The 25,021-nt window shown below is 44.2% G+C and overlaps 1 protein-coding gene and 1 long non-coding RNA gene across 2 annotated transcripts; one reads left to right on the plus strand and one right to left on the minus strand.

The window, feature by feature from the left end:
- Positions 1-12,039: 12,039 nt before the first annotated feature.
- Adrb2 (adrenoceptor beta 2, surface) lies at positions 12,040-14,081 on the minus strand. The gene has a single exon (XM_005380632.2). The coding sequence runs from the start codon at positions 13,861-13,863 to the stop codon at positions 12,580-12,582; it is 1,284 nt and encodes a 427-aa protein (XP_005380689.1). The 5' UTR covers positions 13,864-14,081; the 3' UTR covers positions 12,040-12,579.
- Positions 14,082-14,283: 202 nt separating this feature from the next.
- Positions 14,284-19,641, plus strand: LOC102004272. Its single transcript, XR_260271.2, has 2 exons — positions 14,284-14,944; positions 19,286-19,641. It is a non-coding gene; the product is annotated as an uncharacterized LOC102004272 (long non-coding RNA).
- The last annotated feature ends 5,380 nt before the right edge of the window (positions 19,642-25,021 follow it).

Below are 25,021 nucleotides of genomic sequence, written 5' to 3' on the forward strand. Positions count from 1 at the left end.
AAAGTGTTTGGTGTAAGTATAGCCTATGCAAGATTTGGGACATACTTATCTTAAAAAGCATTTGTTGCTTACTCAAAATTCAACTATAACTTAGTGTTCTATACTTTTATTTGCTAAATCTCGCAATCTTAGAAGAGCTTTCAGTGCCACCTTCCCTTGAAAACTGAGGACCTGAGAACTGGATCGAATGTTTCAGAGGCAGACCAAGACCAAGACTTTGAAAACCTTGTGAGTTGCCTTGACCCTGCTTTTTCCTTGGACATTTTTAAGGAAAACATAATCACTTATTTTAAATGGATGATTAGAGGCCAGTCTGAGCTTGACAGACATCAGATCTTTGTGAATCTACTGGCAAAACCAGCAGCTAATTTCCCGTCCCTCACCCCTATGCATAAATATATTTATGTGTTCTTGAATCTTAGTTTAGGGAATTAATCCAAGCACTGTTTATAACTTCCTTTCCATTGTATCCTCCTTTAGACTGAATGAAATTTAAAGATGCAGAGCAACTGTGTCTGTCCTGGTAACTGCCATATCCCACAAGCTGTGGTACATAAAAGTGTTCAAATTTTTTAAGTGAATTAATTACTTACAAAGTTGCTTGGAAAACTAAGTACACCAAATAACTTGACACTCATAGGGAGACTTCCAGATCTTTTCTTCAGGGTTGGAATTTGTCATCCACACCAGGCTTTCTCATACCTGTTACTGTATGTGCTGCTCACCGGTGCTGAAGGATATTCTGTTGGAAGATGTTGTGCAAAACAAGAACATCTAATTGCTATGACTAAAACAAAACATTTCAACCAACACAAGCTGCTTTCAAGAAGTTGAACTACTTCCCAGAGCCTGCAGTTTTTACTGAGGTGTGGAACTTGGCCCTTAAACCAGTCTGGGACATCTCCAATTGGTGTGAGGCTGAGGCACATAACACTGGGTCTTCCCACAACATCCTGTTTCAAGGGGAACCGGGCAAAGTGAACAAGGACAGCCTCAGAGGAGTCTGAGCGGCCACAGCATCAAATGGGAAGCAGGGCGCAGGATTCTACAGCTTTGCTTTGGCATGGAGGTATCTGGAGACTGGATATGAAATGTGCGTAGCTTCTGTCCTAAGCCACGGTGGACCTAGCTCACCACTGCACACCTCTAGCAGGAGCTCACCCAAGCTGTGCTTTGTCAACATTGAAGCATCTATATTGTCCCTGGAGTATGAAATTGCTTATCTGCTGCTTGGCATTGTGTTCCAGTGCTGGGAAGTGCTAACCATGACTTTATAAGATAAAACGTAGCAGAAAATGGAGAAGCACAGTGAGGACAGCCCTGGCTCTTGGGAGGGTAGCAGGGGCAGGCTAGCAGGTCCAGTCAAACTTGTGTTGTTTCCTGGGTCTGAGCATGAATGCCTAAACTCATGATCCAGCACTGCCCCCTATTAGCTCACTGTCCTTAAACAAGTCTGTTACCCTTAGTCCTCTGATGTGTGGACCTGGGACAACCACGGTGACCTTAGTGTTCTAGTGATTAGACAAGGTGGCAGATATGAAAGCTCTTTGGAAACTGCCAGCTGCTGGGTCAACCTGAAGGGTTGCTACTCATAGTATCCCTTGGAGCACTATGGGCTTCAGTAGCTTGACGGGTCTGATAGATAGCTGCCAGGACTGCATAGAAAATCACCCAGATGAGGGTGGGGGAAAGAAACATGTACCTTACACAGCCTGAAGTAAAATGAAAATATTATGGAATTCCTCTTAGTTATGGGAGAAAACGTGTTCCAAGCTTCCTTGAAAAACATAAAATATCTGTGAGTAGGAGATCAAGGAAACCTCTTGGGAACATCTATAAGGCCTGAGGACATAAGGCTGGAGGTGGGCCTTTAATTCTGCATGAATATGACTATAGATCCCCTTGGAGTCTGTTAGTAGATCTGTCCAAGGCTCGTGGAGGCTTTGCTGGTAAACAGGAGTCAAACACATGCAAGTATGGTTTTTTTTTTTTTTGAAGAGAAAGTACTGCAGGGTGTTGTGGCTGAAAAATTACTTGCTAATTCCTCTGCTGTGAGATGCTACACCTACTGGAAGAAAATTTGCTAAAGTGAGAAGATGTGTGTACTTGTATTTACTGAGCCAAAGCAATAGGGAACACGGATAGTCCCCTGTGTTGAGCAGGATTTCCTAGCTGGTTTTGTGTGTTTCCTCCCCAGTGTCACATCACAAGTAGCGGTTATTCAAGGGATGCATTACTTTCAGTCCCAAGGAGGTCCTGAAGACCTCTGATTCCCCCATTGTCCCGTATGTTTACTTCTAAGTATTGCCCACTCTGTGCAAAGATTACTCCGGGCTGTCATTGCCAGAGGCTCTGCTTACAACTCTGGAGGGCACAAGGCAATCTTTATGCAACCTGACCTGCCCATCCTCCTCTCCTTGCCCAGGCCAAGAATAGTCAATGATCATGTTCTGGAAGAAACCCCACCTTGTCACTGGATGCTCTGAGCCAACAAGAGGAGGAGCAGGGCTGCAGGCACATGCAGGAGGCCAACCAGCAAATCTTGCAGGAAAGGCAGAGAGCTCCCTTCAAATCAAACATTTCCCTAGTTCTGGCCCCAAGGACTGGCTTTGGTCTACTGGTATCAGTGAGGAGGGTGTTGTCTGCCTCTCAACACTCACTGGATTGTACATACTACGGGTAGGAATGTGGAGGCAGAGTTTGAGAATGAGCATTGACATGATTTTAGCAAACATATACAAGTGTACCTAAGGAACCTGTATGTGTACAGTTGTCTCTATGAGATGCTTTTGTTTGAGTAAGTATATCTTCAGAGATAGTCTTTCAAAATACAAATCTGATCTTTGCTGCAAATACATTGGATATGCTTAGGACAAAGACCCAAATTTTTAATTCAGCCTGAAAGGCCCCTTATGTTTTGTCCCCTGCCTGCCTGTTATACCCCAATACACCAGCTACACTGACTTTTGCTAAAGTCTTTTTATGCAGGAAGTTTCCTTTCACCTAGGACATTTGCACACACTTTTATCACCACATGGCATTGGCAAATTCCTTACTACTTTTTTTTTTCCTAGGAGTTAGTTAGTCACCCTTCAACTCCCTGCTGAGGCTTCACTTTCTGGGAGAACTTTAGTTGACTTCTCTGAATTAGTCAAGTTCACTCAAAACACCCTGTATCTCTTTCATAACTTATATCCCAGCTGCAATTTTGTATAGCTTTTAAGAAGCATTATCTTTTCCATTACAAGGATAAAGATGAACTGTTTTCATTCACCTACTGAGCTTCAGTATCTAACAGTCCCTGGTGCATAAGAAGTCAGTGGACACATACTGAACCAAGGCTGTATACACACACATAAAGACCAGGGTCAGCATGTGAGCAGATGCATATTCAGGTAGAAGTATGATAGTGATAACATGGTATGGCTCAGGTGGAGCATACAAAGTCATGCCTAGGAATCTCCATGTGTCTCTGTGTCTAAGGGAGGATGTATGGACCTGCAAGTGTCTGTGTCCTGCATATGTGTACATAATTCAAAAGAATCTAGATGCGCACAAACATCTATGTGAAGTGTTTGCATTTGCTCTCATACAGGCCTAGTCATCTGTCTTAGAGTGTTTTCTGTTGCTATAACAGAACAACAGAGACTGATCATTTGTGAAGAAAAGAGGTTTATTTGGCTCATGGCTCAGGAGACTTGCAAGTTCAAAATTGGTTGGCTGCATCTGCTGAGGGCCTTATGGTGCTTCTGCTCATGGTGAAAAGGAGAAGGGCAGATGGGTGCAACAAGAAAAATGAAAAACAAAAAATGAAACAAAGGGAACCCAAAACCAGAGGGGCTGCTTCACTTTATAGCAACATCCTGTCATGAAGTAAACCCACTTCCTTCAAAAAGCATTAGCGCTTCTTAACAACATAATTAATAGCTGCTTACAAGCCCCGCCTCCCAACACCACCATGATGGCAGTCAAATTTTGACATTACCTTCAAAGGGAACAAACAATATAGAAACCAGAGCAGCATCAATGTGAGAGCCTGTGTGCTTGTTTGGGTGTGTGCATCCGTGGGGGTGTATGCATATGTGTGAGTCATGCTGTTCTCTGCAGGTGGGTGGGTCCTCCTTCAGATTTCTAAGTAGGAGGGTTTATATCCACTTGGCAAATTGATTCATATAGAGCTGGGCATGATTCAGCTTAGCCCAAAACAGGCTTCTGTGAGCAAGGAGCCCTGGAAGAAGGAGCTGCCACTGGGGTGAATTTTTTCTTCTCCTAGCTGCTGCCTCCTCATCTACAGGCAGAAGGTTGAGAACAAGGTGACAGCGCTGCTATTTTCATTTAAATGCCTGGTTGCTCTAGGCAATTTATTAACATCTTCCTCATTTAAAGTTATATTTTATTATTCAGAAATTGTTTTCATCTACATTGTTCTACTGCATAACACAGGAAAATTAGGATTCTGTTTATCTGGCAGAATGATTATTTGCATAAATGCATGCAGGATCAGTTTTCATCTGCTTATATTTGGTGCTCTGGAGCAGGAAGGAGAGGGGATATTAATATGATCTCCAGACCCCCAAACTGTAATCTATGGGACACTTGCTTCAGAATCCTCCAGGAAGTTGAGGCAAAAACGCAGTTTTCTAACCTCTAACTAAGATCTTGTTTGATCAGCATCTCAGAGGTTCAGGGTTAGGGCTGGGCACTTTCTCAGAAGTTCCCCTCCAATCATTTTTGTGATCTGTAAGCTTTGGGGCCCACTGCAATAAAATAAAAGAGAAATTCATGCCTAAATGGACACCACTAACTGTTACATCATTCTGCAGAAAGACATGCCTGAGTCTGACAACTTATGTGTTCTAGGCTGACCCTCCACTCCAGATAGAGGTGAACCTTTGAATTTACAGAGTGACACTGTGGGAAATACAACAAGAAACAAAGTTTTCATGAGAATAGAATGAACCTGCTGTTGTAATATATATCACAAGAACTACATCACAGAAAGTAAAAAAGAAAGGCCAAACCAAACTCCTAAATCCCACCAATAGATAAGGTGGTCTGTAATATTTATAAACGTCTAAAGAGATTTTTACTAGGAGAAACACTAAGTAGGGAGAAAGCTATAGAGAAAACTGGGACAATGAAGGAAATTCCCAGACAAAGGCAGTGGTGAATTTGGAGCACAGACTTCAGGTTGCTAAACCAATATGGTGTGGTTAAAGAACAAGCAAGAATTCCCTAAGATCCCGTGTTTGCTGTGTCATGGGTGCTTGTGGCTTCAAAACTGTTTTCTATTCCTGGATAAAAACACATCTAGTCCTCCTCTCATAGCACTGGAATAAACAAACAAATAAACAAGCAACTAAAAAACAGGACAGGAGACACTGTCCTCTTTTGGCCCCTGATGACACTGTTGGGTGACCTCAGCTGCTGGGAGCCTGGTTCACCTCCAGAGCACCAAGCAGTTGCATTTCTGTCATGGCCTGGCTTTCCCTAATACTCCCTGATGAGAAACCTCTGATGCTGGCACAGACCTGGGCTGAGAAAGGAGCAGAGCTCCCGACTTCTGATGTCAAGAGCTTCCAGAGTTGAACATGGCACATGGACTCAGAGAAAACCAATGTGCCACTACCAGGCACCTCCCTCTGTCCTCCTACCTGGCAGGGGTCCCTCACTCAAACCTGAATGGTGGCAAGTGGCAGTGATGCAGACCCACAGTGCAGTCTAGTTTCCGCTTTATACCTAGTCACAACCTACCTGGCATTGGCTTGACCTTTCGTTTTAAAGTTCAGAAATTAATCTGCACCTTCTGAAAATAATCCCCAGAGAATCAGAAATGATCTGAAATGTCCTCTCAGGATCTTCTCCCTCAGTCTCTCTCCTCTGGTTCTCATCAGGGGAAAGCTAGTGTTATCTTGTGGCAAAGTACATGGTCTCTGGTTTCATTACATGAGTTGTACGATGTTGGACAACTCAGCCTCTGGAAGGCGCGGGTTCTTTACTTATAAAATGAAAGCAAATGTGACAGTACTATTTCATAGCGATTCCACAGGTAGTACAATGAGACATGCAGAGTGCACTGCTTGGCCTCTGGGTGGCACTCTGCAGCGATGCGCCATGACTAGGATCACAGGAGGTGCTCTACTGGAATAGGAACCTACTGCCGTATTTCAGAAGTGGTCGAGGTTGGTCACTATATGACTTAAATAGATTTATTTTAACACCAGTGAACACGCAGAGTTGGAGGCATTCATCAGCGCAGAAAGAACTCTGGCCTGGAGTTCAGTGGTTAGCGTCCCCCGCTCTGAAAGCAGATTACGCAGGGCCCCAGTACAGGAAGAGTACTTTCACCAAAGTAGGTATAGAAACAGCCTTCTCATGTGCAGCAAGGGTGAGGATGGGGTCTAATCTGTTTAATTTACAAATTTATAACTCTATAAGCTTTTTCCCCAAAATGTGGTCCATGGACATCTGCACTGGGAAAATCTCAGGGAATTTGCCACAACGCTGATTGATTCCAACAGTTGGGGAGTGGAGATGTACTTGCACCCAAACATATGGGAACTACTAAATACTCTAAATCATCAGGCCAGTGGATCAATAGAAATTATGATATCTGGATCATGTTACATATAAACACATATGAGGGGGCATTTGTGAAAGTATTAGCAGTGAATCCCAAAATGCCCAAATAATCTAATTCCATTTTCATTTAAAAACATATTTATACACATTTGTATAGGTACATTTAGAGCAAAGGTAAGTTTAAACATCAAACTCACATATCTCTGTGTGGTGACATGATATGTGATTTAGCTTCTTTCATGCTTTGAAATGCTCTATGATAAGTATCTATTACTCTTTTTAAAGGGAAAAAAATTGTGCCTTTAAAATAAAAGTAATACAGCCACTGTGCAGTGGTGAAGACGTCCTGAAGTCGTTCAGAATTTTGGAGAAAGGAAGGAGACATAAGAACTCACATAAACTGAAGTGCTTTCTCTTCAGAGATGACAAAATGCCTAGCGAAAGCAGGTAGCATGCCAGAGGCTTCCTCCACGTGCTTTTAGCAGCTGGCTACCATCGGCCCTGGGCCTCCAGGTTTTTAGGCCAAAGGACTTTGAAGTGGTTCACCCTAGCCGAGGACCTGCCTCCCTTCCTTCCCGCGCTGCAAGGGTGACGAGGGAAAGACCACAGGAAGTGCAATGATTCCAAGGGTGGAGAGGGACGTAATAGCCTTTGCAGAGAGGACTTTGCAGCTCTCATTATTCTCTCTTTGGGAGTTAGTAGGTCATTTGCAAAAGGCATGGGAAGAGCTGCTGATGAAAGGTCTAATAGTTTGGAAAACTGTTTAACCTTATTGCTCTATTTCTGGATGTTCCCCTATGGCCACGGACTGTTCAGATCCTGATTTCCCTGGGAGGTTTCCCGTTTAGGAATGCAGCAAAACCTCTGAAATACAGAGGAATAGGACAGAAGGCCAGCTGTGAATAGGGAACCATCTGGGTACTTTTTAAGGACATTCAGGCCTATTACATTCATGGACACAAGATCATAGATCGGAAAGGAACCTAATCTAGTCTCCCGCTCAGCGCAAGGGTCTTTGTGCTTCATACTGATGGGACTTAGATGCTTCCAAAGAGACCGCTTACTATCCTATCAGATAACCTATTTCATTCTTAGGAAAGTCTTTTTCACATGAGCTGGCATTTGCCTGCCTGTAAGGTTATGATTGTCTTCTGGTAGTCACTAGGAACTGGTATCTCCTTTCCATCTAGATGGTCCTCGAATATTTGAAATCTGTTACAGTGCACTAAAGAGTTCTTCACAGCACCTCTCTGCAGGCTGAACATCCTCAGAATACTCAACCATTGTTTATATGACAAATATCACCGAGTCTAACTAGGAATATGAATGGTCATCTCTTATTAGCCTATGAATTCACAGCCACATAAATTTTATCTGAGCAGAGGTTGGCTATGACCTGTACTGGCCTCATTATTTTGCAGATAAGCAAAGTAAGGTCCATGGAGGAAAAATGTCTGGCCCAATTTTAGAAAGAGAAATAGGGGAAAGGGGGGCGGTAAGGGGAAAGGAGAAGGGAAGGGGGTGGAGGAGGAGGGAAGGAAGGAAGGAAGGGAGGAAGGAAGGAAAGGAGGAAGGAAGGAAAGAAGGAAAGACAGACAGGAAGGCGGTTGCATTGATACCTAAACCCTAGTTGTATGGCTTACTATTCATAAGCCACTAGCTTTTATCAAGTTCTTGAAAGTACTTGAGAAGTCTGTTCCTTTAGGCATTTCAAAAATTCTCTCCTTCAAATTATATTTCTGCTGTCAGCAAGGTAGGAACTGGCACAGAGCGGAATGCAGTAAGGGCTGTACTGTCGATGAAAAGTGCCATTCAAAGTGCATTAAGTCTCCTTGCTTTCTGCTGCCTGGAAATTAATGCTGCAGCCTTAAGAATTCCAGTTTTTTTTTTTTTTTTTCTCTTGTACCGGGAACTGAACTCACGACCTTGTGCTTGCCAGGCAGGCGCTTTTGCTGCTGAGCTAAATCCCCAGCCCCAAGAATTCCAGTTTAAAGTGGACAGCACACCTACAGGGCTACCCCATCAACTTTGCATGAGGTCTAACTAGCATTCAGTTTAGACGACCATCCCAGCTTCACAACGAGGAAGGAGTGTGTCTGCCAGGATGCAGGGAAGGCTGTGCTGCTGTTCAGCCTGCTGCGTGCACTGTAGATTTTCATATCCCCTTTTCAACTTGGCCTGGTTCTCAAATAAAAAGATGAAGCAAAGACTCAGAGAAGCAAATTCGGCATTTCAGCAATTGGTTTCCTGTCCCAGTCCCTGCTGTCCCGCAGTCACATGCTGTGAAGGGGAGCATTCCTCCTTTCTCCAATCCACAGCCATTTTGCTCTTCTCTCAACAAGGTATCACATTTCCAGCTCTGCACTTGTCCTGGCACACATGAGCAGCGGCCTCCCAGTCCTTTCTAGTTTGCATAATGCTCACTCCACCCACCCTGGAGTTGCACAGACCTGGGTTCAGGGGTGGACTCTGCAACTAGCTGGCTGTGTGACTTTGGAAAGTTACTTAACCTTTCCAAGCAAGAAGCAATATGGATATGTATCAGTTCCCTAAGATGAATGTAATTAATGTATTGCAAATTTATTTTGATAAAAAGGAAAAATAATAAGTAGCATAAAAATAGAATAAATACCCCCCAAAGTGAATGACTTAAACTTTCGTGAACACAGTTAGTGTCATTCCTGAGAGGAAGACAATTATTCTACCCACATCATAATGTTGATGTAGTACCTGAGGTTCCTTACATAGTCCCCAACATGCAATTAGATTCCATATAGGTGGATGTTTGGTATTATTAATGTTACAATCCAGAAAGCAGAGAGTGAAACCTATACAATTCTCATGCTGCACACAGTGAGTGCTCTATAAATACTCCCTGGTTGATTCCGGTCTAGGCTCTATTCAACAGTAAGTTCCCCAAGAGAAATACTCTAAGCACTGTGTGAGGAGGGTCCTTATGCCTAACCACCCCCTTTCCCAGAGCCCCCAGTGACTGTCTCAGCAGGCCACTCCTCACACCTGTCAGCTTGCATCTCAGAATGAAGTTCTCATTTGGCATACTCTGAGAACTCGCTGTCCAGGCAAAGAAAACTTTACGATGGTGAATCCAACACAAACCTTATGTAACCAGCATGTCAGAAAACAGAGAGACAGAGGAAATGAAGCTACACACGAGAAGTAGAAAGCTTTTCAAGATCCTTAAAACTGATAAGCATTCTTGTGTTTAAAATACTCCAGAATTTTGCATGAATGTGGCTAAACTCCCTTTTTTGGTTAGGAATCTGAAATAATATTCATAGTTGATTTTTAAAATTGAAATTATATTAGATGTTCATTTAGCCAAAAGACTTTATATACAATATTAACATTATTTATCAAGAATATTTATTGTCTTTGGGGCTTAGAAATAATGATGTTTCCTACTTTATAAAAAATTTAAGACTGTGAGAAATTTCTACCTAGAATGGTTTGAAATTCTTCCCATGTCATAAAGAGTTAAAAATGGTCTCTCAGCTGTGAAAGCAGAGGATATGGATTCTTGTTGGGTAAAACAAACAGTTCTTTCTCTTGTCACTATAGAAGATTATTTGTTCATTCTCTGAACTTTGTGTTAATGACCCAAAAGAAATAAAAATATCCACCACAATACATTTGCTATGTTATAGCCCCAGGGAAAAGATTCCACAATCGAGGGTGAGGGCAGAATCCAACCACAACGACGTCCCTGAATACAGAAGGTCTTGGCTTGGGAGTCAGGTCTCTCCCTGCTCAGAACTACACTGGCATCCGTGGTTGCTTACCTGGGGGAGGTCATTGCCCTCGCGGCCCTTCATTCTCCTCAGGTGATGAGCCCTTCAAATCCAAGCTCCCATGAGGCTCTAGGGGGTGTAAAGAAGCTAGCCCATCTCTGCGGGTGGGCGCAGAGCAAGAGGAGGAGGGTGTGACAGGAGGTATGCAAACCTTGAACAGAAGGAAAAAGTACTGAATGGCATTCACTCTGCAGTTAGCTCTGCAGTGTTCCAAAAACAAGGGCCTAGCCTTCTCCTGGGAGGTCAGTACCCGCCCAAATGCCCCATCACCGAGCTGACAGGAAACAGGCAAGGGCAGTGCTTTTCTGGTTGGGGACCTTGGCTGGCATAGAGGGGAAGACAGAAGTGGAGTCAGCTTCAAGAGAGAGTGAAATAGCAATGAACCCTGCGGGCTGATCCTTCCCAGTCTGGTGTTGCCAAGGAGGACGATCCACGCCATGAAACCTGGGCCAAGCTCTGGCTCAGGCACACAGGCAAAAATAGAAAAGGGGCTGTGAAAAGAAATGTGTTTACTTTTGTGATTTCCCTTCTGTGCCTCCTAACAGTATTCTAATCTCTTTGTAAACAGGCAGTGAGGACCCATAGGCCTTGCCTGCATTGATAAACCCTCCTAAACCATTCATATACAGACCTAAAATCTTAATGCCACTAGCCGGGCAGCTGGAAAGTGAGTTTAGAAGGCAGAATGACAGAGTTGAAGGAGTGCTGGTCTAGGCTCTGTCACTAACTGGGTAGAGTAAGACATTCTTCTCTGAGGCTCTGCAAAATACACCACTTGCATTAGATAGAACATAAATCGTTGTTTACAGCTTCAAAGTGTGTATCAGTGGCACTCTGAGAGGGACAATTTCATGCCTCAGTGGTATTTGGCAATATCTGAAGATATTTTTGCTTGTCGTATCTTGGGGGTGCTATTGGAATCTAATGGGTAGAGGCTAGAGGTGCTGCTAAACATTTGACAATGCATGGGGCTCCCTCCTACAGCAGTTATCTGGTCTGAAATGCTAACAGTGCTAAGGATGAGGAACACTGGTTTTTACTGAGGTGCAGAGAGTTAAGGGGAGGGGAGAAAAGTGTCAAAAGTCAAGAAGGGGGTGTTTAAAATCTTTTTTCTAGGTAATGAGGTATTCATAAGGTATATGTTTTCCAGCTTTGTTTGCTCTGACCAGTGCCCTTTGATTTTCCCTAGGAATTATAGGGCTCTGTTTGAATAGCTTTTGCGCAGGAACATTGTCCTCAACTGGAAAATGCCAAGCTCTGATGCAGCACAAAGGGTTCTACTAAGGAGACTGCAAAGATTCAATATACACAATTATTAAACAAGTAGAACTGGAAGGTGGGTGGCGGGGGCACATGGAGGGAAGAAATATCTGCCTAGAACGCCGTTTGTATGAGTCAGTGTTTCTGAGGTCACAGGACAGAATAATAACCGTAGGATGAGCTGCTATACTGAGAGCAGATGAGGCTGATACGGGCACCAGTGTTAGGAGAGATACAGGTATACCATCATGAAAGGGTTAAGCAATCAGTGAGTGCCGCTCTTGTGTCATTCCACTGGGCAGTTATTGCACATAGTTACCTGTGGTTTCCAGTGGGAGAGGCAAGGACACTCCAGTCAAGGGGTTTTGGAGAAACAGGTGCAATGAAGTCATGGTCAAACAATTTATTTACTGTAAACGTTAGACTTTGCTCAGGAAAACAACTGAAGCTGTCCCTCGAATCCCTACCTACAACTCCATTTGAGCAGAAAGAGGTGGGGTGGGTGGGGGAGAGTCCATGTTCACAGCTGAAAGGTCTGAGATACTCAGGAGTCTCAAGTCCCAGGGTGCAGGAAAGAAAATTTCCTTCAGATACAAAATTACCAGCAGCAATATATTATCCCTAATACTTGACCAATGAGGTAGATACAGAAAAACCATCAAACACACACAGACCCAGGTCCTTGAGGATGAACACCCTTCGGACATAAACTTAAAGTTCCAAGCAAAGAGGAACTGAACTGCACAAGAAACAAATAATCACTCAAATATGTTTTTCTTTTATACAGCTTAAAAAAATAAAAAAAAAAGCAGAAGGATACCCTCCTTCTGCAGCTCTCTATACAGTTTTAGTCTAAATTACTTACACTGAAGTTAAATAGTCTAGTGTTCTGTTGAGGGAAAAAAAAATCTTAAGTAGAAAAACTGCGTTAGAGCAGTGAGTCATTTGTACTACAGTTCCTCCCTTGTGAATCAATGCGATCGCTAGGCACAGTACCTGGACAGTTCACAAAGTCTTCAGTGCCTGGGGGGTCCTCATACAGAAGTTCCCCTTCTTTCTCCTGTCCCTGGTGGCACACACTCGGCTCTCCGGTGTAGTCCGTTTTGCTGTTGCTGTTGCTGTAGCAGCCATTCCCATAAGCCTTCAAAGAAGATCTGCGCAGACACAGCAGCTCCTGGAAGGCAATCCTGAAATCTGGGCTCCGGCAGTAGATGAGGGGATTAAAAGCAGAATTGACGTAGCCCACCCAGTTGAGGAGGATGTAAACCTCCTTAGGGATGAGCTTGTCCTGAATCACGTGCACAATGTTGACGATGAAGAAGGGCAGCCAGCAGAGGGTAAAAGTGCCCATGATGATACCCAAGGTCTTGAGGGCTTTGTGTTCTTTCAAGTAGAACTTGGAGGACCTGCGAAGTCCATGCCCGCTCCGCCCATCCTGCTCCACCTGGCCGAGGTTTTGAGTGTGGAATCGGCCCTCAGATCGGTCAATCTTCTGGAGCTGCCTTTTGGCCACCTGGAAGACCCTAGAGTAGACAAAGACCATGACCACCAGGGGTAAGTAGAAGGACACGATGGAGGAGGCAATGGCATAGGCTTGGTTCGTGAAGAAGTCACAACAAGTCTCCTTGGCATAGCAGTTGATGGCTTCCTGGTGGGTGGCCCGGTACCAGTGCATCTGGATGGGCAGGAAGGAGGTAAGGCCTGACACAACCCACACCATCAAGATGACCACCCGGGCCTTATTCTTGGTCAGTAGGCTCTGGTATTTGAAAGGCGATGTGATGGCGAAGTATCTATCCACTGCGATCACGCACAGGGTCTCAATGCTGGCGGTGACGCACAACACATCAATGGAAGTCCAAAACTCGCACCAGAAGTTGCCAAAAGTCCACATTTTCATGAGGATGTGGCTGGCCCCAAACGGCACCACCGCTAGGCCCATGACTAGGTCAGCACAGGCCAGCGAGGTGATGAAGTAGTTGGTGACCGTCTGCAGTCGCTCGAACTTGGCAATGGCTGTGATGACCAGTACGTTACCAAACACGATGGCCAGGACAATGAGGGACATGAGGATAGCCATGCCCACCACCCAGGCCTCGTCCCGTTCTTGCGTGACGTTGTGGTCCGGCGCGTGGCTCGCGTTGGGTGCCAACAATAAGTCACTGCCGTTCCCAAGGTGCCCCATGGCGCGCAAGGGAGCAGGTGAGCGCATGGGCTGCCGGCACAGCGGCCGCGCCTCAGCGGGCGCCCCTCCGGCGGGGCGCTGCGGGCCGCGGGTGGACGCCTAGAAGCCTCATTCAGCGGCTGTGGGTTGGCTGTGGAGGGGCTCGTCCTGCACGCTCAGCTTGCGGGGTGCTCTGGGCTCGCGCTGTCCGCTGGTTCCAGCCTGCGCTCTGGAGAAGCCGCCTCTGAGTGCGCTCTGCCCGTTAAGCGAGCAGCACTTTAGGGGAACTGCCCTCCCGTGACGTAGAGCAACTTTCGGCCAATGGCGCTCCGGCAGCCCCGAAGGGGCGAGGCCCCGTTCCCCTTCCCCACCCTACCCTCACCCGCCCTCTCCAGGGGTTGGCCCGGGCGCGGCCGGAAGGCGGGCGGGCCACCTCTTTCTCCCGGCTACCCTAGCTGGTCCCGGAGGGCTAAGGCTGGCGTTGCGGTGCTTTGCAGCCAGCCTGGGAGACTGGACTCCTCTTTGGCGCTACCTGTCTGCTCTGGGCACCTCTGTGGCCTGAGCTCTCAGAGTAGAAGCAGCTCACGGGGACACTCATCCACATTCGGGAACAGATGAAAATATCCACCGAGACACGCACGCACAGGCACAAATGCACCCCGATAAACATGCTCAGACTTATTCCCAGCGACAACCACAGACTCGGAGACACACCCGCCCAGCGCACCGACATGCACACTCGTGCGCTCTCTCACACCGAAGCTGAAGGCATGGACACACGCCTAGCCAAGATAAGTGAACGAGCGCTCTCACCACACACACGCGCACTCACACGCACACGCCCGCGCACACGCCCACACATGTTCCTTTGGGACGAAAAAAGAGACATAGGGTGGTCTCCATCTAGGTCGTTATCCCCCGCCCCCAAACACATAAATGATACCCCCTGCCTCCAACCCCAAGCACCACTGTATTCCCTTTCAAACATTTGGCAAGACCACAGGAGGTGACTTCAGCAGCTGCAGATTTCCTCAGCACACTCGCCTTCAAGCACTTTTGGTGCTCTCCTGGGGAATTTGCAGCCATTGAAACAGATAATTGTACCCTTTGGATTCTATTAGAAGCTGAGGTATGCTTGTATGTCTGTATGCATGTATGTATTTGGAATGAGAAAGGAAATATGGTTTTGTTCTTAATTCTTGTTCATGTGACATCATGGCTGGTTATCTTTTGGATCAGAGACATTGACAATGAAAACGACATAATTTTTCTTTCAAATATAACTTTGTCACTAGTTCCATTGTAACTAAAAAAATTTTTTTAAACCCCTTTCATCGGGTAGGTAATTTGTTAATCTGTTATATTATGCCGCATGAAATTGCCACCATTTGGCTCTCTCTGACTTCTAAAAATGCCAACTTTAACAGTACACATTATTAAAAATGTGTGAGCACTGACGTTTTGAAACTATTAGCAAGAGATAATTTTCTCCTTCCAAAAAGTCAGAAAATGAAAGTCTTTATCCATGAAATTCTATCTTCTACATCTGGCATATGACTTTACTGCTGAAAAAAAATTCATTTTCAGAGTTTTGATTTTACTTGTATTGGTGGTGTCTGAAAAACTGAAAGTATTTCATGCAGTGTAACCAAACATACTTCCTAGATTACATAACAATGGCTTAAATTTATGGAACATCCTGCCATGTGCTTTTCATGCATTATTGCATTTAATCCTTTGCACGGTCCCATGGAGTGGGGAGTAGTTTTTTTAGGTTAATTAACAAATAGGACTTAAAGAAGCAAGTAGCCTGCTGAAGAGCAATGCCAGGCAGTGTCAGAAGCTGGATTTGAACCCAAAACTTCCTGACTCAAAGCCTGGACTCTGAGCTTTTCCATTTATTGCATTATCATATGCAGCAAAGAGTGGCGCGGGGGCACAAGCGCTGCAGCTGAACAGGAGCACCCACATTCCAGCTTCACCTGACTTGGACATTTACCGTTCTGCAGGCAAATCAGCGGGACGGAGCCTAATTTCTCTCCCCTGTAAAGGAAGGAGTGAGGCACTTCCAGTGGGTGAGGAGGATGAAAGGCTATGAGTGTGCATATGAATGCCACAGAGACCTGGGTTGCCAGTGAAGTCTGATTACCTAGACTTTGAAAGATTATTGTTAGTCTTCTCTACAAGAACAATAAAATACTTCAGAACACAAACATAAGTGGGATGTTTACTCCGGAAGTAAAGCGCAGAAACAAAATTTAACCTCCATGTCCTCTTTAACTTCCTTCAACAGCAGAAACTGTCTTTTTGCACAACAGATGCCCCCTTGACAAGTATTTTCTATACAAGCCACAGCTATCAATTAAGAGTCTATTATGTTCACATAGTTTTCAAAATAGACCCACCTCAAAAATTTGTGTTTTCCAAAACTGGGCCTCCATGTGATACATTGTAGGAAGAGGCAGTGTGTATTATGTAACAATGCTTCTTTAAATATACATCTGCCCCAATTGTGGAACTAAACCATTTTCAGCCTCCTTCCTGTTTGTGAAACTATAGAATACTGTAAATAGGCATTTTTGCTCAGCCTTCCCATACAAGAACAAACAAATCCCTTTTAAGATAAACATTAATTAGTCATTTATTTATATACACATAAATAAGTCATGTAAAAGCTTAACTGAATATTTTGGTAAACACCTTTTAAAAAACCACAAGCACTAAATTAAGAAGGGGAAACTGCTTATGTCAACTAGGAAGTCCTCAGTTTTGCCCACAAGCTTTGACAAATGCAGGACAGTGTTCCCTCTCCCCCCTCCCCTCCCTACCCCCTCCTTCCTCTGCCCTCCACTCCCTTCTTCTCTCCATCCCCAAGCTGGTAGGAATTTCAAGATTTATCTTGTAAGAGTCTTTCTCTGACCTTTTAGAACTCTTGAATCAGAAAATTAGAATGGGAAAGAATTTGATAGATCATTTAAGTCAGTTCCTCCAGTTTGAAAAGAGGGATCTCAAGTGAAGAAAGAAGAAAGGTCCAGTCCAAGGTGGTGAGAATTTCAGGAGTCCTGCTCTACCTCAAGGCCTCACATGTTCTCACTGCCCAACAACTGTTACGTCATCTTTGTCTCTGCAGGAGAGTTGGACTGGAACTGCTTATGAGCTCCTGGCCTTAGGGAATTCATGCTTGAGTTGAACTAGAAATTTCTTATGGGCTCAATGCAGCTTTATCTGATGTAAGAAGAAATGGGCTCTTTTACAGTGGTTGATAGTATCTAATTACATATTTTGTCAATCCCTTAAGACACTGATTTGTCACTTCCTGCCCACCGAACAGGAATAAAAATCACAGTGTGGTTTACCTCATGAACTGAATAGGAGTGAGGTTCTGGCATGCCAGAAAATGCCCTCAGTCTGATAGCTGAATGGCTGAGGAAAATCTTATCTCATGCAATTTTGGCTTAGATAAGTGTCCTTCTGGCTTTATGATTCTTGAGCAGAAAACACCTGTAGATTTCTCTTGTTTAAAATGTCGCTTTTTAATAATATCTATCTCATTAAATTTCCATGAGACTGAATGTATGTCAAGTGTCTTGCCTTACAAGAGAGAAAATTGTTACTAATTATTTTTAATTAAAATGCATATACAGAAGGAATATTTCTGTCATCAGATCATATATGTGAAAGAATCCTTTGAACATGGATATTTGTATTTCAATTAATGTGAAAATTTTTGAAAAGAGACGTAGTTTTATTCCTTAGAAGAATGATTCTGCAAATTCTAAAGCATTGAGTTATACAGTGAGATGGGATGACCGTGGTTTCTGGATGAAGCATTTTACAGTCTGGTCAGCTTCTTACACAGTGCATCCCTCAAAACTCTTGGAAAGCCATCTCTGGACAGGTGACTCTCAGTAGTCGGGTTCAAAGGTCTATGAAGTTATTTCCCTCCTTCCTAAGAGTTTGCCCTTAGATCTTAAGTCTGCCCCCTTGAGGCCACTCAGCATAAGTGTGTTGTCTCCTTTAAGATTGTTCTTGAACTTGTGGGAGAATTCCTTAAATTTCTCCTGAGCCCTCGCCTCTTCACACGAAGTATTCTTTGTTCTACAATCATCTTTACCAGCAAGGCATAACTCTTCTGTTCTGGCTTTGGTTTGTTGACATCTAAATTTAACATCAATACCTGGAAAGATCCTAGAACACGTCATCAAACAATCACTTTGCAATCACCTTGACAACCATAAAGTAGAGCAGAACAACCAGCAAAGCTTTCTGAACAGCTGATTATACCAGATGAATTTAATTTCCTGCTATGCTAGACTTTTATGAGAGACATACTAATGAATTCTCCCCATCTCAGGGGCACTGAAGAAAGATGACATTAAATTAAAGCAGTGGAGACTTCAGTTGGCATATAAAGGGCTCCTTGGCTGAAAGAGAATTAATCATTCAAAAAGGCTAAGCTCTAGCCGCTTTTCTCAATTGGGAATTTGCAAGAGAATTAGACCCTAAGGAAATTATTTGAGTGACTATTCTTGATTCTCCCCAGGGTGGTACAAAACTATTATCCTCTGAGAGACATAAGAGAGAAATTAAGTCATTATATACAGTGTAATAGATGCCCTGGGCACAATGCTCATTCTTCTTGAAAAGCCGGAGAGGGATTGGTTGGAGTCTTTTGCACATATAAGAACAAAGAGTGTGTGATGATGAATGATTGCAGTTTGGTGCAGAGGAGAGAGCATAGATGGCACCAGGAGCCGTAGGTTCTAGTCCCAAAATAGCTGTCATGTTCTGAAAAAGTTTAACGGATCAGATCCTCTTTTTTCTTTGAACCTTGATCTTCATCTAGGATGTGAGAGGTTGGAGTGATGACATCCAAGGGCCATCCACTTGAAACTGCACAAGTCTGTAAAGGGAGGAAGTGCCTGGGGGGAGGGGCACTGAGCAGAGGAGTTCCTGACTCTGAAGAGGCACTGTGGAGTTGGCAAGTGAAATTTGTTTCCTACAAAACAATTTGTTTATGCCCCTCCCCATCTGCCATTTACATTTCACCGCTGCGGTTTCTGCTATTCTGAGTAGCAGGTGTCCTAGGATTTATTAGATTATTGACTCACTTTTCAAACTCAAATACATTTATTTTTAAAGAAAAATTTATCTTGCTTCTATCACCACAGGTAGAAAACAAGTGTCATTTGGCGTGAATAGATAGTAACCACAAAAAAAAGTTAGCAAATTGTAGCCAAAGTAAATTGCCAAAGTTCTGAGCCTGAGGCCTGCTGTCTCTTTATGGCAAAGGAAGATTAGCAATTGCTAGGGACGTAGTAACGGCATTCTAGTACCCCGAAATGGGACTTTCTCCATCTGAAATGATAGGAAGTTGAAAAGGAAATATCTAAATCGTGCGTTGTTATTTTATGTGTTATTGTTTAGTTATTTAAAATAATTCCTCCTTATTAAGAAACTCATACTTCAGCCCCAGACTTATGCTAATGGGACACTGCTATGAACGAGAGACTGTTGGGCATGGCTTAGACTGGCTGGAAAGAGATGTGTGGCGGGGTCCCGGGAGCTGCACAGCGTCGCCTCTGAGGACCCGGATGTATGTAGAACTTCTCACGGTTCCTGCGCGATGTGGACAGCATAAAGACCAGATGCCAGGAGGATACCTGCTGTCATGACTCTTCATGTTAGCCCTCCCTGAGTCTCCCTGACCCGGGGTATACTTTTAGTTTTGTCTTTTATCCTTTCCTCTCTTTTGTTCAGCCCGTTTGCTCCGCAGAGCCAGTTTTGCCTTAACCCCTCACTTTTCAAATAAACCTTCTCACCATTTTTTGGCTTGTTTGTTCAATTCTTTGTTCGAGATGAGAAGGGCCTGGAAGACGTTTAATTGGCCAGGCGTTCTTTAAAAGAACTACCTGATAACACTCTGACAGAGAGCATGAGCTTTAGAGCCAGGTGAATCTCAGTGCCAATCCCGCCCCTACCCCCAACCAGCTGTGTGCCTCAGGCAATATGCTTTAGCCTTCTGGGCTCTAAGAAAACAAATGAAAGATGATTGTTGAGGGAATGGAAAGAATCTGTGAAATGCTAGATTTGGAAAGGAAGGAAAAGAACCAAGAGGCACCAGGACAGATCAGCATAACTTGGATGGGCTGGGGTGGCGCTGATGAATCAAATGGGTGGGGCCATTCCCCAATAGGCTATGGAGTGAGCACTTGGACCAACTGTGGCTAAGGGCGGGGAGGGCTGATGGATTCTGATATGACCATATTAAATTTGAGGCTTCAGTTGGACATCGAAATGGAGACTAAAAATATCATAGTGATTAGAAGATAAGTAGATTGGTAATGATGTTCTGTGGGTCACAGCCATTATGGTAGAAGCATTCCCTGAATAGTAGTGCTCTCAGAAAATATTTTGAATGGTTACATGAAGTAATGCATTTAAGGAACTTAGCACAATGTTTCCAAGAGAAATATTTATCTTTGTCTTAATAGTCATTGTCATCCTTCTCCTGTCCTGCTTCGCCTCGTCATCTACTGCTTCCTAGGGCAGTTTCCATTTCAGGAGCTATTAACTCCTCTAAGGACAGTCCTATAAATGAATCACTCCAGCAGGAAAACAATTCTTTGTGCCTATCAAACTACCCAAACTACTTACAATGGTGGTTTTGGGGAGGGGTATAGGCGATATCTATGTTGGCATTTGAGATGAGGTTTTCTATGCAAGTGATTGAGGAATGGTTTTCTTGAGAAATCAGGCAGGGAGTGCGAAAAGCAGTCCTGAGAGGAAAAGAAGCAAAGGCAAAGCCCCAGGCAGAGCGTGATCCTGGGAGCAGCTCTAGGGCAGCTCTTGAGCTAACTGCTTCCTCTCATTGTTAGCTGTAAAACCCTGAACAAATTACTTAATTTTCCTGTGTCTTGTTTTCCTTACCTGTAAACTGGAGCTGTTGATAGTATCTCCTGGGGTTATTATGAGGATCAAATGAGTTTAGTATCTGCAAAGTAGTCGGGAGTGACCTGGCACATAGTCAATGCTACATTTATTATTTGTAGTCAACCTAGAGGAGTCATGGAAAGGTCTATTAGTGGTGTCACTCAGAAAACTTCCCACAGGGAAGAGACTGTGCACACAATGTTTTAGACTGTAGAATCTCTACATACAACCTGGCCTATGCTGAAGCATAAGTCAAGAAAGTGCAGGGTGTCTGGTGGGCCCTGGAAGAAAGAAGGAGTGAAGTAGTTGGGCGGATGAAGCGACATCTGCTGAAGAAGAGGATGGAGGACATCGGGTTGATGAGATGAATTGATGGCAGATGAAACTGATGATGGATAAGGGCACAGGGAGAAATGGAAACAGGGTGATAGGGTGGCCTCTCTCCAAAACAGGACCTTTGGCTGGGCAGAGACGACTGCATCTTCCTGGGTTCAGAAGAGGAGGTCAGGGTGCTCCAACTAAGTCTGAGCACTTCAGGGCCCTAGAATATGTCCTGTGCCTGCAGGAGGGAGGTCCTGCCTTACATTTCCAGCTGCCATGTGCCTGCTCTTCTCTGGGCCTCGGTGTTCCACGATGCATAAAGTGATCAGATCAAATCAAGTGTCTTTAAGATCAGTGCCTGGTGCACCACAGTCAAATGGTGATGGGGAAGAAGTGTGAAAGACAGTGAGGATACTTTCTGTGTATTTTGTGTGCCTTGTATACCAGGAGCTGGGCTTGGGAACTTATATCATTCTCATGTCTCATCTTACATTTTATTGTCATTTGTGTATAACTTTATAAGATAGGAGTAATTGACTCCCACTGTACAGATGAGACAACTGAGTTTTAAAGATATCAAGCAACCTGCCCCAGGTGGCACAATACATAATAAAAGGGAAAGGGGTTCTAACCTAGCTCCATCTCAATACAAGCCTCACCACGAACCCCTGTTATGGTTTAGATCTACAATATTCCCCCAAGTTCTCATGCACACAGAAGCAGGACTTTTGGAGGTGGTTGGCTCATGGGGGAGCTACTCTCATCACTGAATTCACCTACTAATGAGTTCAGCAGCTGAGGGCACTGAGTTAAGGGGCCTGGCTAGAGGAGCGCCCTGGGACATAACCCAGAAGGGTCTATCTCCCTCTGAGATTTCTCTCTTTGCTCTCAGCTTCCTGACCAAACCCTTCCACCACAGCTTTCAGGCCAGGTATGGACTAACACCTAAACACCGTGAGCCTCCTTTAAGTTGCAGGTGTTGGGTATCATGTCTCAGCTACACAAAAGCGACTAAGACTGTTATGGACTAAGTTACACAGAAATCTTGTAGGCAGTCAGACAGGGTGAGGGCCTCAAGAAAGTCAATACAAAAGATCGAAACACATTACAACTGTGGCTGGAGGCATGTCTATTGGAGGCTAAGCCTCAAGATAAAGATGGAATGACCAGGCCTACATGCTTCCCAAGGGATAAGATAAATGGTAGGATCTGGTCCAATAAAGTTGAGATAGACATCAGCCACCTTGATGGATGACCAAGATCCCCAGACTCATTCCTTCCTGAAAAGATCTTTGTTCTTTCCATGAACATTTGATACGTGGCCCGCTTCCCCATTGGATCAATATTACCTATGTGGCTATACTTACAATCTTATTGGTTGATTATAGCTTTAGTCCATGTTGTACTCATCCTGTGATTTTTGCTCTATAAAACTTCCTTTGAGAAGTGGGCTCCTTGGCAACCCACGCAGCCCTCCTCCTGTCTCTCAGGATCTGACTCTCTCTCAATAAAATTTTCTACTCTTAATCTCCATTGTTCCTTATTAATTCATTCTGTGATTTTGGGGAAGACAAACTAGGCATATCAGACATCTAGCAGGTTGGGAGTTACACCATTTCCCTTGTGTCATTTGGAGGTCCTATATCAAGACAGCTATCAACAGGAATCAGATGCAAGAGCCCACGCTCCACAATAGGACTCTTATGTTCAGCTTCCAAGGAGGTAATACTTTTGTATCAGGTTCTCGCAGCTGAGTTTTACCAGACTGCTACATCAAAGAGGCAGCCATTTCCAGTAACATATGGGGAAAAGGTCAAATGGCCATGATTTGAGGCCATGGTCATAATTTCTAGAAACAGAGAGAAGATGTTAGAGTTTAGATGTCAATGACCATGAGCCTCTGGGCTTTGCTTACACCCCTTCTTCCACTCACAGCTGTCTCTCACTTGCCTACTTTCCCTCTTTCCTCATCTTTTGAACTAGCTCCAATGCCAACACACACATACACACACACACACACACACACACACACACACACACACACACGATATTTTAAAGTACTGTGTGAAGGAATAAAGAATATAGAGAAATGAACAAGGAGGGAGATAGGGTTCTTGAGTTTATGACACTGGCAAGCTAGTAGTGGTGATTACTACCTAAACTTGGCTTACACACACTGTGCTAAGGATTAGTATAGAAACACTTAATTTTATGGGTGACTGAGGACTAGTCCTGTACCCTATCTCCCTACACAAATCCTGCAGGGGAGTCATGGGAAAGAAGAGCTAAGATACTCCAGTCAAGAGGCTAATGGGTATTTTAGAAACAAAGTAAATTAGCATGGTTGTTTAGAAAGTGATTTTGGCAGAAATTATTAAAGTATAAAATATATGTACCATTTCAGCCATAAATTCCATAGCTAGAAAGTTATTCCTTATATGTCAGGTGTGTATGTTCATTTCCATTTTGCTAGTAATAAGGAGAGATTTTAAAACTAATTGTTCAGAAAAGAAAGTGGTTAAACAAATGAGCAAAAAGTTCTGATACAAGTAGCAAAAAGAATGAAATAGATCTAAGCACACTAACTTAGAAGATGTTCTCACTTTATCATTAAGGTGAGAAATGACTCCATTCTTTTTTTGTTCTGTTGAAAAACAAATGTATGATAATTTGGATCTGAATTCAGCCACTACTTCCAGGCCCCATTGGAAGCTCTAGGGAAAATAGCAGCTCCACACAGTGCTGCTTTTCACAAATTTGTAGTCAACATAACGCTGATAAGAAGGATGATGGTGGCATAACAATGGCGACAAAGGCTGCAAGTGGTGTGTACAAAGAAGAGGATCTGCATTTTACAGACAGGTAGTTTTGCTGGTGTGTCAGGGAAAATGAAAAGACGCCATAAAAATTTTCATTCCTTCAGTGGCTAGTGAGAAAGGCTGAAGGCTACTGGGGATTTTGGTAGCTGGTCCTGGGAGGTGGGAATTCCCTGGGAGAAGCCTGAACCTCTGAGGGGCAGAAGTGGGAAAATTTATGTCTGCTCGAGAAATGGCAAGAATTCCAGGAGAGTTGGGGCACTGAGTGCGGGAGAAGGGTGTCTTGGTTACTTTTCTCTCGTTGCTGAGACAAAATACCCAACGCCCAAAATGAAGGAAGGAAAGGTTTATTTAGCTCACAGTTTGTGGAGGTTTCAGTCCATACTTGGCTGGCTCCGAGGCAGAAGGTGGCAAAGCAACAAGAGCAAAGGGGGGAATGGCAGCCGAACAGCAAAGCAGCCAGAGCAAACTGAAGGAATGGCGGCAAGCAGCTTCTTTCTTGCCTTACATCGTAAACAGACTACCCCCACCTAAGGGGCGTGTAGCTCTCACATAATCTCCACGCCCTCCTCTGCAACAGGCTCAGGATATATACAAAGTAAGTATCCTGCCTTCCTGCTGAGTTACTTAGCCAAACCTCTAGACTCCCCAAGTTGACACAATGTTTCAACCATAACAAACGGGAACAGTAGGAAGTGAGTGGGGCTGCACGTTTTGAAAGCCTCAGAGTGCTGAAATGAGAATTGGAGTCTGGGAGAAATGGTGGAAGGAAGTGGAACAGGCCATGGAGAGCTGCAGTGTGGCAAAACGAGACCCCAAGGTACATGAGGCTGTTTCACAGAGATGTGCTCAGGAGCAGTGTGCCAAAGGAGCGGATGAGGAAAGACACAAATTTGGCAAGGACAGTGACATGGTATGGCTCCCATGGGTCTGCACAGTATGCCGGGTCTTTGTTTCCTCATTTGTAAAGAAGAGTGTTATCCTTCTTTGACCTGCTCATAGATTGGTGGCAAACATGGAATGAACAGATATGTGTGATAGCCAGATGGAGGCTGCATTCCTAAAGGGGACTGTGACTATTGCTGAAAGAAAATATAGGACAGACACTGAGTTAGGGCAGCACTCAGGTGGGCATG

The sequence above is a fragment of the Chinchilla lanigera genome, unplaced genomic scaffold (genome assembly GCF_000276665.1).
Source record: "Chinchilla lanigera isolate Chin_1 unplaced genomic scaffold, ChiLan1.0 scaffold00014, whole genome shotgun sequence".
Classification (NCBI taxonomy): Eukaryota; Metazoa; Chordata; class Mammalia; order Rodentia; family Chinchillidae; genus Chinchilla; species Chinchilla lanigera.

What these genes read in the sequence shown, in the direction of transcription:
- Adrb2 (XM_005380632.2), bottom strand. Translation starts at nt 13,863, where the DNA reads ATGCGCTCACCTGCTCCCTTGCGCGCCATGGGGCACCTTGGGAACGGC.